This window comes from Staurois parvus, unplaced genomic scaffold, assembly GCF_062004578.1.
Source record: "Staurois parvus isolate SC_StPar_1 unplaced genomic scaffold, SC_StPar_1.0 ptg001036l, whole genome shotgun sequence".
NCBI classification, from domain to species: Eukaryota; Metazoa; Chordata; class Amphibia; order Anura; family Ranidae; genus Staurois; species Staurois parvus.
Window position 1 is genome coordinate 530,232 of NW_028318832.1, and position 18,230 is coordinate 548,461.

At 46.6% G+C, this 18,230-nt stretch overlaps 2 protein-coding genes across 2 annotated transcripts; both read right to left on the bottom strand.

Annotated features, from left to right (window-relative positions):
• Positions 1–5,337: 5,337 nt before the first annotated feature.
• Positions 5,338–8,589, bottom strand: LOC149441025 (E3 ubiquitin/ISG15 ligase TRIM25-like). The gene has a single exon (XM_089657855.1). The coding sequence runs from the start codon at positions 8,462–8,464 to the stop codon at positions 6,866–6,868; it is 1,599 nt and encodes a 532-aa protein (XP_089513981.1). The 5' UTR covers positions 8,465–8,589; the 3' UTR covers positions 5,338–6,865.
• Positions 8,590–14,756: 6,167 nt separating this feature from the next.
• Positions 14,757–17,243, bottom strand: LOC149441026 (E3 ubiquitin/ISG15 ligase TRIM25-like). Its single transcript, XM_089657857.1, has 2 exons — positions 16,331–17,243; positions 14,757–16,210 (listed from the first exon to the last, which is right to left on the bottom strand). Exons 1-2 carry the CDS (start codon positions 17,241–17,243, stop codon positions 15,681–15,683), a joined length of 1,443 nt encoding a protein of 480 aa, XP_089513983.1. The 3' UTR covers positions 14,757–15,680.
• Positions 17,244–18,230: the final 987 nt, after the last annotated feature.

An 18,230-nucleotide genomic window follows, 5' to 3' on the forward strand; every position in this document is an offset into this window, starting at 1 on the left:
TTGTTTACAACCTCTAATCAAATCGATCTTTAGTTTGATCAGATACTTTGGAGAGGGGCAGAAGATTGATCTGGTGTCTAACAAGACATCAGATCACTCCATAAAGAGGACCTGTCATGATCCATGCTATCACAAACAGTTGTTGTTCATCTCTTGTGATTATTTCAGTGCAGCAACTTAAAAGATGAAACTAATATATGAGACTCATTCCATGCAAAGCAAGATAGTTCCAGCCGTGATTTGTCATCATTGTGATGATTATGGCTTACAGCTCATGAAAACCCCAAATCCACAATCTCAGAAAATGAGAATATTCCATGCAATCAATAAAACACGGATTGTACATAGAACAATATCGGACCTCTGAAAAGTAGAAGCTGCATATGTACTCAGTACTTGGTTTGGGCCCGTTTTGCAGCAATTACTGCCTCAATGCGGCGTGGCATGGAAGCTATCAGCCTGTGGCACTGCTGAGGTGTTATGGAAGACCAGGATGCTTCAATAGCGGCCTTCAGCTCTTCTGCATTGTTCGGTCTCATGTCTCTCATCTTTCTCTTGGCAATGCCCCATAGATTCTCGGGGTCCTTGGTTTCCAAATGAAATGCAAAAGTTGTCTCATCAGAAAAGAGGACTTTGGACCACTGAGCAACAGACCAAGTCTGGTTTTCTTTAGCCCAAGATGCTTCTGATGTTGTTTGTTGTTCAGGAGTGGCTTGACAAGAGGAATATAACATTTGAAGCCCATGTCCAGAATCCGTCTGTGTGTGGTGGCTCTTGATACACTGACTCCAGCCTCAGTCCTCTCCTTGTGAAAGTACCCAACACTTTTGAATGGCCTTTTCCTGACAATCCTCTCCAGGCTGCGGTCATCCCTGCTGCTTGTGCACCTTTTTCTTCCACACTTTTCCCTTCCACATAACTTTCTATTAATGTGCTTTGATGCAGCACTTTGGGAACATCCAACTTCTTCTGCAATTACCTTTTGAGGCTTTCCCTCCTTATGGAGGGTGTCAATGATGGTGTCAGGCCAGCAGTCTTTCCCATGATTGTGATTCCCACTGAACCAGACTGGGAGACCATTGAAAGGCTCAGGAACCCTTTGCAGGTGTTATGGCTGAATGAGCTGATTAGAGTGGGACACTTTGAGCCGAGAATATTCCACCTTTTCACAATATTCTCATTTTCTGAGATTGTGGATTTGGGGTTTTCATGAGCTGTAAGCCATAATCATAACAATGATGACAAATCACGGCTGGAACTATCTTGCTTTGCATGGAATGAGTCTCATATATTAGTTTCACCTTTTAAGTTGCTGCACTGAAATAAATGAACTTTTGCACAATATTCTAATTTTTCGAGTTTCACCTGTGTGTGTGTGTGTGTGTGTGTGTGTGTGTGTGTGTGTGTATATATATATATACACACACACACACACTATATTGCAAAAGTATTGGGACGCCTTTCCAAATCATGTGATCAGGTGTTCCAATCCCCTCCATATCATGTGATTCAGGTGTTCCAATCCCCTCCATGGTCACAGGTGTATACAATCAAGCCCCTAGGCATGCAGACTGCTTCTACAAACATTGGTGAAAGAATGGGTCGCTCTCAGGAGCTCAATGGCTCCAAGCGTGGTCCCGTGATAGGTGGCCACCTGGGCAATAAGTCCATCCGTGACATTTCCTGGCCACTAAATATTCCACACTCAACTGTTAGTGGGATTATAACAAAGTGGAAGCAACTAGAAACAACAGCCACTCAGCCACCAAGTGGTAGGCCACGTCACATGACAGGGTGGGGTCAGCACAGTGCGCAAAAGTTGTCTGCAGAGTCAATAGCTAAAGACCTCCAAACTTGGTGTGGCCTTCAGATGAGCCCAACAACAGTGCATAGAGAGCTTCATGGAATGGGTTTCCATGGCCGAGCAGCTGCATCCAAGCCTTCCATCACCAAGCGCCATGCAAAGCGCCGGATGCTGTGGTGTAAAGCACGCCGCCACTGGACTATAGAGCAGTGCAGACATGTTCTCTGGAGTGATCAATCACGCTTCTCTGTCTGGCAATCCTATGGATGTGTATGGGGTTGGCAGTGGCCAGGAGAACGGTACTTGCCTGACTGCATTGTGCCAAGTGTAAAGTTTGGTGGAGGAGGGATTATGGTGCGGAGATGTTTTTCATGGGTTGGGCATGGCCCCCTAGTACCAGTTCTCGCAACTTTGTGGGAAGAGTTTGGGGATGGCCACTTCCTGTTCCAGCATGACTGCGCACCAGTGCACAAACCAAGGTCCATAAAGACATGAAGGAGCCAGTTTGGGGTGGAGGAACTTGACTGCCCTGACCTCAACCCGATATACAAAGATGAAAAATATGGTAAAACATCCCACCATTTATACTGTTTTTGCCAACATCCCAATCTATAAAGACCAAGAAAAAATGTAAAGATATCTTCCTGGGACTTTGTATGGCAAAGAGCACCGTGAGTATACAGAAGTATAAAGCAGTAAATGTTTATTACAAAAAATTGTTGCAATAAAATGAATCGGAAGATCTCAACCCCATAGAACACCTTTGGGATGAATTAGAGCGGAGACTGCGAGCCAGGCCTCCTCCCCCGACATCAGTGCCTGACCTGACAAATGTGCTTCTGGAAGAATGGTCCAACCTTCCCATAGACACCCTCCTAAACCTTGTGGGCGGCCTTCCCAGAAGAGTTGAAGCTGTTATAGCTGCAAAGGGCGGAGCCAACTCAATATTGAACCCTACGGACTAAGACTGGGAGGTCATTAAAGGTCATGTGTGTGAAAAGGCCAGCGGCCCAATACTTTTGGCAATATAGTGTATACTGTATATTATAGACACAGAATACAGGCAGGTGTGTTTTTTAAGAAGCTTCATAAGCATCAAGCCAAAGAGGATATAATGTATTTCAACTGTGTAACAAATGGCCGGCATTGTGAATGGCCTTCTCAGTCTCACCTTGAACAAAGATTTCCAGCTTGCAAGGCAACAACCTAGCTGCCACCACAAATTTTAAAGGAACCATTCACACTGGAATAGAAATTTTGACCTTTAGGAAATATCGGTTTCAAGTACGGTAGACAAGAATTCTTCTTATTTAGCGCATTAGAGATAAAGCTTAACGATTTTAAAATATTGTTTAATAAAAAGACAAGAAAATGGTGCAAGAAAAATATTTACAGTAAAATACATGGAAAATTGACAATGAGAAACAGTAAAATATATAGTAATAAAAATTGAAAGTACTTAAAGTGGAGCTCCATCCAAAAGGGAAAGTTCTGCTTTAAAGACTGGTCTCCCTCTCCCCATTAAGGATTGGCACCTTTGGGGAGCGGGTACCCAAAATGGACAGGTACCCGCTCCCACTTCCCCTGTGATCACCTAGATAATCAGAAGTGGAAGCTGCCCCCCTCCCCATAGCCTTCAGGGACATGTGACCGGCTGCAGAAGACTATGGGACCATTCAGAAAGTGGAGCACTACTCACGCATGCGCACTCTGCACCGGGCTGCGAAGCTGCCATCTGTCGCACTGAAGATGCTGACACCGGGATCATTGGATGGCCAGCAAAACAGGCTGTGGGAAGGACACCGCGGGATCGAGGGGCAGGTAAGTGGATGTTTTTTTAAGAGTCAGCAGCTACAGTTTTTGTAGTTGCTGACTTTTATTTTTTTACAGTGTACCTGGAACTCCACTTTAACAAGATTTTGCCTGGAAAGAGTCTAATTCAATGTAGAATAAGTCCTATTATGACAGAGTGATTGGCCCTTAGAGTGCCACCTAGCATGGGTGCCTTGTATCAATGGAAATGTGAGAGCTGTTGAGCTGCTGTTGCAGCCATCTTTTATAGTTCCTGACAAGAATGGGTACAGGAATGTCCCTCCTCCTGGAAAATGTTTAAAGGCAGTCATATTTTCAGAGGGCCAAGTAGTACAGTCTGATAACCAGTGTAATATTTTATAGCATGAAAACTTAGTTTGATAGAGACCAAACATGATGTATCAATTTTGTGTGACTTCCACAGAAGGGGTTATGTGTCCTTTCAGCTTCATAAACCTAGCAGTATGGGCAGGGCTGTTGTTAGAAACCACAGGGCCCCCATACAGCCAACCTGATAGCCCCCCCTAAAACAAAAACTGTTTACTATGCTTCAGTTTGAATGAACAGAGTGAGTGATCAGTACTGATTATTGTGTTCGTTCAAGAAAGGAAGGGGCTGGTAAATGTGACTTATTTACCAGACCCTTTCCCCACTCTCCATCCTGAAGGATCCTATTGTGTGCTTGTAGCTGCCTGTGGAAAGGAGAGGAGGGAAGCTGGCAGCACTGTTAAGGTGGGGGCACACAGGAGGTCCTGGGCAACAGGGGGAAACATATGGCACACAGGGAGGATTATGGGTGCATCAGGGGGGCAATTATTGGAACTTATCCTTGGTATGGCTCTCTCTGAAGCAGGTAAAAGCCATCAGAAGGGAGAGGAGAAGAAGCCAAAAGCAAAGAGAGCCATACAAGGGATTGGTTTCAGTAATTGCCCCCTCCCCCCACCCTGTGCTGATCAGCCTCCTGGCACACATCCAATTTACGCAGCTGACTGGGCCCCCCTACTGACCAGGCCACATACTGGAGGAACACAGATTTTATGCTCTGCCCAGGGGCTGACTGACAACTCATGGGGCCCCCGGGCAATAGGGGATCATGGGGCCCCTGTGTCCTCCCCCACACTCAAACCACACCCAAAAAAGCCTAGGAAAGGTACCAGGGACATGTTATGGGGCCCCCAACTGACACTGGGCCCTCTTGCAGTGCCCAAGTGCACAAATGGTCAGTCCGCCCCTGGCTCTGCCTAATAGACCTTACTACCTCCAATTTTGATGGTTTAAAGCTGGGGTCTCCAAACTTTTCAAACAAAGGGCCAGTATACGGTCCTTCAGACTTTAGGAGGGCCGGATTAGGGCCAGTGGGGGGAGAAAATGTCCTGGCCCCAGCATCGGTGAGAATAAACATGACTTCATGGTTGATGGTCAGTAGGAGGAGGAGTAGTGCCCTATCATTGGTATTAGTGGGAAGAATAGTACACCATCATTTGGTTTCAATGGAAGTGCTGCCCCATTGTTGGTCTCAGTGGGAGGAATAGTCCCCCAAGGGTTGGATAAAGGGTAGCAAAGAGCCATATTCGGCCCTCGGGACGCAGTTTGGAGACCCCTGGTTTAAAGCAGGGCTTTTTTTCTCAGACAAAGGTGCAGGAACTCACCCCCCCCCCCCCCTTTTAAACAAGCCACTCCTTGTCCCCACTCTGCCTACCCACCTCCAAGTACTGTTCCTTAGTTCTGCCCCCTGTTAACCTTCCAGTATCGCCTCTTTTACAAAATACAGAACAAAGTATCATTTTGTGCTGCTAAGCAATTTGTTTGGAATTTGTTAATGATGACAAAAAGCAGTAAAATAGATCCCCTGCAGACGGCAACAATAGACCCCCCCCCCAAAACAAAATAGCCCCTGGCAACAACAGATCCAAACCAGCAACAATAGTTCCTCCAGCAACAGTAGACCCCTTACAACAAAATAACCCCTCAATAACAAGATATCCACCTCAGTAACAAAGGACACCCTTCAGCAATGATAGATTTGTCAGCAGCCAGCAACAATAGATCCACCCCAGCAACAATAGAGGCCCTTCAGCAACAATTGATTTCTCAGCAGCCAGCAACAATAGACCCTCCACAGCTAAATGCCCTCCAGCAACAATAGATCCAACCCAGTAGCAATAGACCCCCCAGTAACAAAACAACTCCCCCCCCCCAAGCACATACATTCTGTGCTGAAGGTGCTGGAACTGCTTTCCCCCGCACTCCCCAATGCCCCTGCTGAAAAAGGCCTTGGTTTAAGGTCGTTGTTAAGTCAAAACATGTCCCACTATTTTCTCCTTTCCACCCACTCCCTATATACTTCCCTGAGTCCTATCTCAGTACAGAGCTGTGCCCTAGTGCCCTAATGAAGCAGTTCTGCTCTCTCATCCTCTCCTCATAGGAATCAACAAGAGAAGTGCCAGCTATTGGCCTCTGCTGCTGTCAATCAAATCCTGAGAGCAGAGAGCGGGTCATGCTGTGTGTGTCTGTGGATGCATACCGTCCAGCTTGGAAGTGAGCCTGCAGATGTCCTCCCATAAGAAGCGACTTCCTGTGGTGGTGTACACAGGAGAAGAGGAGCCAAGAGTGCCGGTAGGGGACCCCAGAAAAAGAGGTTTGGGGCCACTCTACCATTGCACACAGTAGGCAAGTACAACATGTTCATTATTTAAAAAAATTATTTTAAAAAGAGCCTTTAAAACCACTTTAATTAGAAGTCTTTGAGGCTTTGCAGAATCTGGACCAAAAATGGTTTGTTCAACTTGTGATGTGTGATTGGCCTCATTAATAGGTCTCTGCATATCCGTGTTCTGCTAAGTAATGGTACTGAGAGAAATGTTAATGGCCTTGGCTACAACTCGCATTAACAGATTGAAATCTGGAAGCCATTTGAGAAGTAAGGGGGTCCCCAGGTACCACCCCCCCATGTGAATGAATACGGGGTACATACTTAAGAATATGTATGTGTGGGAAAATGCTGTTACACAGAAGTATCAACATTTGCCAGGTGTGGCAGGCTGTATGTGGCACCTGAAGCCCCCTGGGCAAGGGAAAACACCCGGGATTCTATGCAATACTTATATTCAGCTCCTCACCATCCATATAATGAGGACTTAATAAATTAAAATCATTATATTTCAGATTTTTACTGCCCAAAGCTTTGACTCAGCAGTGATCCAATCACATTCCCCTCCCTGTAATATCATCCAACTCTGGGTATTCTTTTCACATCTCCCCCCTCCCCCCACATATCTTTATATAACCTCTATTTACATAGAACCCAGCATGGAGGGGCTCAGTGAAGGTGGTGGTGAAGGTGTGGAGGTGTCGGATCGGGTCACACAGATCATAAAAGGAAATCCGCCCGGCCTCGTAATACAGATATATCCTGACCCTGTTACTGGAGACAATGGCAGGTAAGGGGCTCCATTTACTGTCAGATATCACCCCATACTGGTCATCATCTCTATCCAAACCCCAGGACTTGTCATTATATCCAATCCCTGACTCTCCTCCTCTCCTGTCTATACTGGGGTAACACATCCCGATTATCCATTCATCTGATCCCCCAACATCCACTTCCCAGTAATGTCGCCCAGAAGAGAAACTCTGACCGCTCATCACCTGAGGACAATCCTGAAATCTCTCTGGTGTTTCTGCATGATTCTGGTCTATATCTGACCTGGATGCGATTTTCCTGTCATCTGATATCTGTAGAATATTATGAGTTGTGTTTCCATCCAATGATAAGTCTGACGCTTCCTTTACATAGAAGAATCTAGTTACATCATCTATTATGGCAGACAATGTGTGCAATGTGTGTTCGAGCCCAGCCAGATTTCCTCCATCATCATCTTTATCACCTCCATCCCTCAGATCCCATTCCTCAACTTTTTTCTTCTCTCCATCCTCAGTATCACACAAGTCACCTGTGTCTGATTCCTGTAGGACAGTCAGTGGATCCGTCATGTTACACAGCTCCTCAATGTCATGCATCTTCCTGGACAGCTCCTCCTTCTTTATTTCCAGCTCCTGAATCATAGCCAACATGGATATGGAGACCAACTCTGCCTGACTGGAGATGTCCTTCAGAACTCTCTTCTCCAGGTCCTTCAGATGTCTCCTGAGATCTCTAAACAGGGCAGTGAATCTCTCGGTGTCACCAGCTGCTTCTTTTTCTACTTTCCTCCTGTGTTCCTGCAGACTCTGGACTCTTTCCTCCATCTCCTCTCTCTGTGTCAGAAGTTTCTGCAGAACATTCCTCAGTGTCTCCTTCTTCTTCTCAGAAGCGTTACTCAGTGACTCCATCTCATGACCTTTATGTCCTCCAATCAGACAACAGGACACACAGATACAGGTGTCATCCTCAGTGCAGTAATACTCCAGGATCTTCTTATGGACGGAGCATTTCCTGCTCTCCATGGACAAGGTGGGGTCAGTTAAGATGTGTTCTGGGGACTTTTTGTGGACTCTCAGGTGTTTATCACACAGAGAAACCTCACAGTGTAGACAGGATCTAACAGCAGGTACAGGAGAGTCCACACAGTGAGTACAGAAGACCCCGGACTCTTCCTGATCTGGCTGAGCAGACAGGAAGTTCTCCACGATGTTACGCAGTGTTATGTTCCTCTGCAATGGAGGACGATCCGAAAACTTCTGTCTGCATTCAGGACAGGAATATCCTCCAGACCCCCCATGTACATCAAGAACACGATCAATACAGACCCGGCAGAAGTTGTGTCCACATTTCAGGGTTACAGGATCTGTATAAATGTCCAGACAGAGGGAACATTCCAGCTCAGCTCTCAGCCCAGCAGACGCCATCACTGACAGTAGACGTTAGAGATAATAGTGAAAGTTTGGATGTTCTTGGAGTTAATCTCTAAATTGTTTCAGGAACTTGTGGACTCTGAGAAAATCTCCTTGGCTTCCAATCTTCCCCAATAGCACAGACACTCCTAGAAATGACATTAAGATCAGACTCTTGCTGTAAGATACATTGGGTCTTCTCTCTCTACACTGCAGTTAGTATTGAAGAGAAACCTTTAGATGTAAAGTATACAAGGATCACATCTTACCTGACCAGGGCTTCAGGTTTTCATCCGGTCAATGCTGTACTGTGCAGTGTCTTCACCCGTGTAAGACGTGGAATGGCGGTATATGGAGGGAAGGGCATTCAGAAAGTTCAAAAACATAGGAAAACTCCTCTGCACACGCCCTACCCCGTCACCTGCTTGTTGCTATGAGGTGAAAGTCCTCGGCTGCATTTTGCTATGACTGGGCGAGTCATGTAGAACGGCAAAGAGTGCTCATTCCTTGAAACCTTCACCTGGGATAATGTGGTTTTTTTAAATGCTTCTCATCTTTGGTTCATTGTGACGGAGATCAGAAATATTAGATTTTCGAGAAATAGGGAAAGAGGAAAAACCTCTAAAAAAACATTTGTGACATAAAAATAAATGAAAAGCAGTATGTAAAAAGGTTAGCTCAGAGGTGCTCAAGGGGCCACAGGTGGCCCTCGGAGTCCTCTAATGTGACCCTCGACCTCAAACCAGGGAGGTGCATTTCTATTATATCCTACTAGTTTGGTGCACCTACAGAAAGCGTACCACACCAGCAAGATATAATAGAAGTCTGTGGCAAAACGCAGCTAGTGTATAGGTAAACGGCAGCACATCAGTGTGAAAGCAGCCTTACAGGGGGCTCAGGACAGTAAGAGCTCAATTAGATTTGCAGTTTGGGGGTGGTAAAACCCCATAGTTGGGATATGTTTTTACCATAATCCTTAACCACTTGCGTAGCATCAGGGGTGGCAATGGTCAACCCGCCCCATGCTCCAGGGGGCCCATGCGACCTCACTGTCACATTCTGTTTTACACTTGGACAGAAGGTAAAGAGGGTGTGGCATATACAATACCCGCTGAAAGCTGGGCTTCTCCTCCTCTCCCTCCTGCGATCATTCAGCGGCTGCAGGAGGCACATTTTTTTGCTATTCAAAATATAAAATTCTAAATTTTGAACCATTTCATTTCATGGTGGCCCATGACTGGTTACCAAATCACTTAAGTGGCCCTTGCTCTTCAAACAATTGAGCTCCCCTGGGTTGGCTGATCTGCATAACTGATTAGTGAGTTCCTGTGGTCAGAGGGTCTGGAGGTATGGAATCTTTCTCAGTAGGGAATACAGAATTCACTGACTTTTGTATCAGGATGGCCAGACACCCGGGCACCGACCATGTTGATGCCAAGGTGCAGTATATAGCATACCTGTGCTAAAACAACGGGTCAGAATGCTGAGCGCCTATTTCAGTGATGGACAGAGGAGCTCATGGCTGCAGGGCTCGTTAGAAGATGCATTGAACTGCTGAGACTTGTAGTTCTGCATTGTCTGTGTGGCTTTCTGGACACTGGGAATTTACTCTACCCTCTGTTCTTCCTTCAACTGTTGCCTGTGTGGTCTTGAAGCTGGACACAGTCATCTGAGGACCATAATGAGTTGGTGAAGGACCACCATTTCCCTGCATTCTGCCTGGACTCCCTCTGCTGAGGCCACCGTTGGCTGGTGAGTCCCTGAATTGCTGCCCTGTGGCCCTGGACTTTGCTGTACTGGTTTGTGGCCTGCTACTCACTGTGCTACCTGTTGACTCTGGGCTAACACTTTGTTGTACCTGATTGCCACCTGTCGCTCCTGAACTGTTACCCTGCTACTTTGGTCTGTGATTGTGGCCTGCTACTCACTGTGCCCGGATTGTGCCTTGTACCTCTGGATTTATCCCTTGATGTGCTCTCTTGCCACCCTGTTATATTTTCTCATGTCCTTCTTGATGTTGTAATTATTGCCCTGTGGCCCTCTCCTTTTCTGACTCCCTGTTTTTCAGACCCCCCAAAATAAAGATTCCCTTGGCCAGGGGCCCTAAAGTCTTTCTTCATCTCTGTGTGAGGTTTTGGCCCACCCACACCTCCGTCACATCCATTGTCTATGTATGGCCTCAGGAACAAGATGACCTACCACCATCATGGTTGTATCATTTTTTAGAGCCACTGACTCTCTAACCAATCCTAGGGTGGGGGTGGGGGTGGGGGTGGGCTCCACTCCAGTGTACGGGGACAGGATGGGTGTGACTTGGCATGCAGCAGCCGATCTGATCCCACGAACAAGACAACCCCCCCCGCAAACTGGGATCCCAACATTTCACGGCTGTTCCTGGAACTGAAGGAGGGATGAGAAGCACAGGTACCCAGGGAGAGAACGGGGGACACTCCGCTCGGATGGATGACAGCCACTGACAGCACAAGTAAGAACTGCTCCAAGGCCCTGAACTGCAGACCTCTGTGCAGGGACAACCCATCTTTGTGTGGGGACTATGTATCAGTGGGAAGAATAGTGCCCCATCATTGGTATCAGTGGGAGGAACAGTGCCCCATCATTGGTGTCAGTGGGAGGAATAGTGCCCCATCATTGGTGTCAGTGGGAGGAATAGTGCCCCATCATTGGTATCAGTGGGAGGAATAGTGCCCCATCATTGGTGTCAGTGGGAGGAATAGTGTCCCATCATTGGTGTCAGTGGGAGGAATAGTGTCCCATCATTGGTGTCAGTGGGAGGAATAGTGCCCCATCATTGGTGTCAGTGGGAGGAATAGTGCCCCATCATTGGTGTCAGTGGGAGGAATAGTGCCCCATCATTGGTGTCAGTGGGAGGAATAGCGCCCCATCATTGGTGTCAGTGGAGGAATAGTGCCCCATCATTGGTATCAGTGGGAGGAATAGCGCCCCATCATTGGTGTCAGTGGGAGGAATAGCGCCCCATCATTGGTGTCAGTGGGAGGAATAGCGCCCCATCATTGGTGTCAGTGGGAGGAATAGCGCCCCATCATTGGTGTCAGTGGGAGGAATAGCGCCCCATCATTGGTGTCAGTGGGAGGAATAGCGCCCCATCATTGGTGTCAGTGGGAGGAATAGCGCCCCATCATTGGTGTCAGTGGGAGGAATAGCGTCCCATCATTGGTGTCAGTGGGAGGAATAGCGTCCCATCATTGGTGTCAGTGGGAGGAATAGCGCCCCATCATTGGTGTCAGTGGGAGGAATAGCGCCCCATCATTGGTGTCAGTGGGAGGAATAGTGCCCCATCATTGGTGTCAGTGGGAGGAATAGTGCCCCATCATTGGTGTCAGTGGGAGGAATAGTGCCCCATCATTGGTGTCAGTGGGAGGAATAGTGCCCCATCATTGGTGTCAGTGGGAGGAATAGTGCCCCATCATTGGTGTCAGTGGGAGGAATAGTGCCCCATCATTGGTGTCAGTGGGAGGAATAGTGTCCCATCATTGGTGTCAGTGGGAGGAATAGTGCCCCATCCTTCAGTCATAAATTCATTGTGGAAGTCATTTTTCAGATTAGAGGATAGATCTTTTCTGTGAAACATTACAGTTAGATCCAGTCCTGCATTTCCTGCCTCCACAGCCCAGGCCCATACTATGTCATGACTTATGGTATATATATTATACTCACCTCTCACCTTTCATTCATCTGAACGTCAGAGGAGTTCACTTCTGGAAAATCTGCTCAGTGACTTCTCGGGTGACACTTTATGAGATGAGATTAGTGAAGGCTGCCACAATATCTGTTGCTTGAAAATTGTAGAGAAACACAATGTAAACGTTTACACAAAGCTTTCCCTTGGTTTCTGATAAACAAAGCCGACTGGTCTATATCTATGTGTTCCTGGCGTGGTTCAGTTCCCCCCACATTACTTCATCGTTTTCGGGACTGTAAAAAAAATGCAATATTCTGGGACCAAAAGCTTAGAGCGGAACTTCCTTCTAGCAGCATCCTCCCCCTCTCTGAACACCAATGGATGGAAACGCTTTACAAATCTGGTTCCAGATACCTTGTTTATTGATTGTTCCTCTTCACTTTCTGCTTCCTCTTCATAGACGAATGACATCACCAGGGGCGGACTGACAACTCATGGGGCCCCCAGGCAAAAGGGGATCATGGGGCCCCTGTGTCCTTGCCCAAACTCAAAAAAGCCTATGAAAAAGGTACCAGGGGCATCTCATGGCCTCAGCCCCTGGACGTCACAATTCTTCTCCTTTTGACTCCTGGAATATTTTCATTAGAAAGCCGAGGAGTCCTTAGGATTTTTTTTTTTGTATTGTGAGGGGTGGAGAGTGGGAGGATGGGGGAGAACAGGCTGAAATGGGCGGAGATGTGTGGAAATGGGTGGAGACAGGCAAAGGACGGGTGGAGACAATGTGTAGTGCGCATGCGTGGACTCGCTGTGCACCATAGAGAAGCATAATGAATTCCCCGGAAAACTCAGGTTGCTGCTTTCAGCTGCCCTCAATTAAAATGGCCGCAGTGACATATATGGTGAGTGTAGTTAACCCCTTGCCCTCCAGAAAATCCCCCCCCCCCTTCCTGACCAGGCTATTTTTAGCAATACAGCGCTGCATTACTTTTGTTGACAATTGCGCGGTCATGCAACGCTGCACCCAAATTAAATTGACGTCCTTTTTTTGCAGGAATTGAGCTTTCTTTCGGTGGTGTTTGATCGCCTCTGGGGTTTTTATTTTTCGCGCTAATAAAAGACAGATCATTTTGAAAGAAAAAACAATATTTTGGACTTTTTGCTATTAAACGTGTCCAGTAAAAAATGTAAAAAGAAATCAAATTTCGTCATAAATTTAGGACAAAATGTCTCCTGTTCCATGTCTTTGCTTGAAAAAATTCCAATACGTGTAAATTAATTAGTGTACTTTAAAGTTATAGCGTCAAATGGCGGTATATATACTGGGATTTTTTTTTATAGTAGTAATCGGTAATTTATAGAGGGACTGCGGCGGGCATTCTGACACTGGGGGGGAACTGACTTGGTGTCACTGACATCCCCAGTGACACCTATAAAGTGATCAGTGCTAATAAAAAGCACTGACACTGTACTAATGGCACTGGGCAGGAAGGGGTAAGATCTGGGGTGATCAAAGGGTTACCTGTGTGCTGTGTGTGTTTTACTGTGTAAGCACGCTGCTTTGTATGGCTCTGCTATGCAGGAGCTCACAGGGGAGAGATCTGTATTGTTTACATAAAGGTCTCTCTGCCGGCGGTGATACATGGCAATCGCCGGGTGCCGGAGGGGAATCACAGGCTGGGACCCAGTGATTGACAGGTGAGGCCACCAATGGCCACACGACAATCACTGGGTGATAGTGGGGAATCACCTGCTAGGACACGATGATTTACGTGTGAGGCCAGCAATGGCCACGTGACTATCACTGGGTGACGGTGGGGAACCACCGACTGGGACACGGTGATTGACAGTTTAGGCTGCCAATGGCCACGCAACTATCACTGGGTGATGGTGGGGAATCACCTGCTAGGACACGATGACTGACAGGTGAGGCCGCCAATGGCCACACGACTATCACTGGGTGACAGTGGGGAATCACCTGCTAGGACACAATGATTGACAGGTGAGGCCACCAATGGCCACGTGACTATCACTGGATGACCGTGGGGAATCACCTGCTAGGACACAATGATTGATAGGTGAGGCCACCAATGGCCACGTGACTATCACTGGGTGATGGCAGGGAATCACTGGCTGGGACACAGTGATTGACAGTTGATGACGCCAATGGCCACGCGACTATCACTGGATGACCGTGGGGAATCACCTGCTAGGACACAATGATTGATAGGTGAGGCCACCAATGGCCACGTGACTATCACTGGGTGATGGCAGGGAATCACTGGCTGGGACACAGTGATTGACAGTTGATGACGCCAATGGCCACGCGACTATCAAACTGGCGGCCCTCTAGCTGTTGTGAAACTACAAGTCCCATTGTGCTTCTGCCTTTGGGAGTCATGCTTGTAACTGTCAATCTTGCAATGCCTCATGGGAATTGTAGTTTGGCAACAGCTGGAGCGCCGCTAGTTTGACACCCGTGCTCTATACTGATCCCCATTGGTGGATGTGGGTGTGGCTTCTTCTGGCTCAGATCACACAGTGTGCAGTGGTGGGACTCACCCTGAATATACACAGTAACAATGGTGTCACGGCTCTTCGGGGTTCTTGAACTTCCCCTACCATAGTGAGCACAACACAACCTGAGGAAACACTTCATCTCCATTTATTATACAGAAATCACTTCCAATACAATACGATTCCTTCCAATCACTTCTAATTACTGGACATGATTGGGACATACAAGATCCGAAAAATGATTGGCAGATCTGATCACATGACTCCAGTGATAGAACTAGAACATGACCAATAGAAGAATGACCATTCCTAATCGGCTCCTCTGGGGGACGGCAGATGGCAGGATGACCATAACAGATGATAGATGTCTCTGGGGTTATCATAGGGGAAATCTGAGGTGGATTGTCAGCTCTTCTGCCAAACAGTGCATCAAAAGACAAAATACAAACTGCTAAGTGCTATATCAGCAGACATACTGTACTTCTGGATTATTACTGATTTGTAATTTATATTGAAAAAAGATGAGGTGAAGACATTTCTAGGACTGCAAACTGCCAACATTGAAACCAGAAAAAGAGAAATAACATAACTATCCCCACCTACTATTACCATGACGATGAACTCACTCTGTCATTAAAATGATAATTGTAACATTTTTACAAAATATTATTAAATTTGGCAACATTTCCATGGTCAAGCCTCTAAATCCCGGGACTGTCCCTGGGAAGCAGATACACCTGGCAGTTATCATCGTGTCAGTTAATGAATTGTATCTGTCATGAGAGAATCATGGGGGCTGTCAAAATGTTTCTTTTGGCAATGCTCATTCCCTGGCTGTCATGCCGATGCTTGGCCTTCAATACTGTCTCAGTCTTTGACTTGGAAAAAGTATAGTGATAAGGAAAGACCAGCCAGGTAACTAGCATATTCAGAAGACCCGTATACTTCATATTTCTTCCACTACAGAGTTACCACTTCCTCCAAGCATTGGCTGAACAATGAACCAATCCCACCACTTGTTCCTGTAATGTCACCAGGCTCTGGTCCTTACGTCTCCTAATTTCCCCCACATATCTTTATACAGCCTCTCCATACACCCAACCCGGCATGGAGGGGCTCAGTGAAGGTGGTGGTGAAGATGTGGAGGTGTCGGATCGGGTCACACAGATCATAGAAGGAGATCCGCCCGGCCTCATAATCCAGATATATCCTGACTCTGGTACTGGAGGGATTGGTGGGTAAGACGATCTCATCACTGTCATGTATCACCCCATACTGATTAGGTTCCCCATCCAAATACCAGGACTTTTTATCATATCCAATCCCTGACTTTTCTCCTTTCCTCTCTATACTGGGGTAACACATCCCGACTATCCATCCATCTGACCCCCCGACATCCACATCCCAGTAATGTCGCCCAGAAGAGAAACTCTGACTGCTCAACACCTGAGGATCATACTGAAATCTCTCTGGTGTTTCTGGACGATTCTGGTTTGTATCTGACATGGATACAGTTTTCCTGTCTTTTGATATTTGTAGAATATTATGAGCTGTGTTTCCATCCAGTAATATGTCCTCAGCTCTCTGTATATAGAAGTATACATTTACCTCTGTTATTATATCAGATAAACCTGTGTGTAAGACCCCCACCACATCCACCCCCCCTCCATCATGGAGGAGTTCCTCATGTCTCTCTCTGTCCTCATTATCTCCATCCTCAGTATCACACAAGTCACCTGTGTCTGATTCCTGTAGGACAGTCAGTGGATCCGTCATGTTACACAGCTCCTCAATGTCACGCATCTTCCTGGACAGCTCCTCCTTCTTTATTTCCAGATCCCGGATGAAGATGGAGACCCGCTCTGCCCGCTTGGAGATTTCCCTCAGGACTCTCTTCTCCAGGTCCTCCAGACGTCTCCTGAGGTCTATAAACAGGGCAGTGACTCTCTCGGTGTCACTAGCTGCTTCTTCTTCTACTTTCCTCCTGTGTTCCTGCAGAGTCTGAACTCTTTCCTCCATCTCCTCTCTCTGTGTCAGAAGTTTCTGCAGAACATTCCTCAGTGTCTTCTTCTTCTTCTCAAAAGCCTCATCCAGCATCTCCACCTGGTGTCCTCGATGTTCTCCAGCCAAACTGCAGGACACACAGATACAGGTCTCATCCTCAGTGCAGTAATACTCCAGGATCTTCTTATGGATGGAGCATTTCCTGCTCTCCATGGACAAGGTGGGGTCAGATAAGATGTGTTCTGGGGACTTTTTGTGGACTCTCAGGTGTTTATCACACAGAGAAACCTCACAGAGCAGACAGGATCTAACAGCAGGTACAGGAGAGTCCACACAGTGAGTACAGAAGACCCCGGACTCCTCTTGATCTGGCTGAGCAGAAATCAACTTCTCCATTATATTACGCAGTGTTATGTTCCTCTGCAGAGAAGGCCGATCCGGAAACTTCTCTCTGCATTCAGGACAGGAATATCCTCCAGACCCCTCCTGTGTATCCAGCACACGATTAATACAGACCCGGCAGAAGTTGTGTCCACATCTCAGGTTTACCGGATCGGTATAAATGTTCAGACAGACGGAACATTCCAGCTCAGCTCTCAGAGTAGCAGACGCCATCACTGACAGCAGAAGAGAAACGAAAGTGAAAGTCTCTGGAACTAGAAATGCAGTTGAAGGAGGCTGTGCTGATCACTCAGTTTATTTATTCAGAAAACTTTCATTGACAGATGAAGACAAGCCTCACGATTGTTAAATTCATTAAAATATATTTAAAAGGAAACAAAAATTTTGTTTATTTCTTAGGTTGGATTTTCCATAAACTAGATGGGTAAAACAAATGCTTAAAAAAGAAGTCATTCTATAGTAGAGTATCAGCCTCTCAGCTTTCTCTGTCCCCCACCATAGTGACTTTAAATGAATTTGAGGCACACTGCTGAAATAAGAATTGTCAGCTATTGTAGACAAGAACACCTGGACTTGGGGGATCCAACATGGAGGGAAAGCGGCATCACCCACAGTAATCTGACATCTTTACAGCTTTTACTTTGGTAATCTATAAAATTAGAAAAAGGTCAGCGCTCAGTGACGGTGATTAGCTGCTAGCGAAAAATGTTCATACACAAAAACACCAAAATAATGGAAAATACAATTGTTTGTCCCCCAAATGTCAGAACAGTACAGATATCCCCCAAATGTCAGAACAGTACAGATATCCCCCAAATGTCAGAACAGTACAGATATCCCCCAAATGTCAGGACAGTACAGATATCCTCCAAATGTCAGAACAGTACAGATATCCCCCAAATGTCAGGACGGTACAGATATCCCCCAAGTGTCAGGACAGTACAGATATCCCCAAATGTCAGGACAGTACAGATATCCCCCAAATGTCAGGACAGTACAGATATCCCCCAAATGTCAGGACGGTACAGATATCCCCCAAGTGTCAGAACAGTACAGATATCCCCCAAATGTCAGGACAGGACAGATATCCCCCAAATGTCAGGACAGTACAGATATCCCCCAAAGGTCAGAACTGTACAGATATCCCCCAAATGTCAGGATGGTACAGATATCCCCCAAATGTCAGGACGGTACAGATAT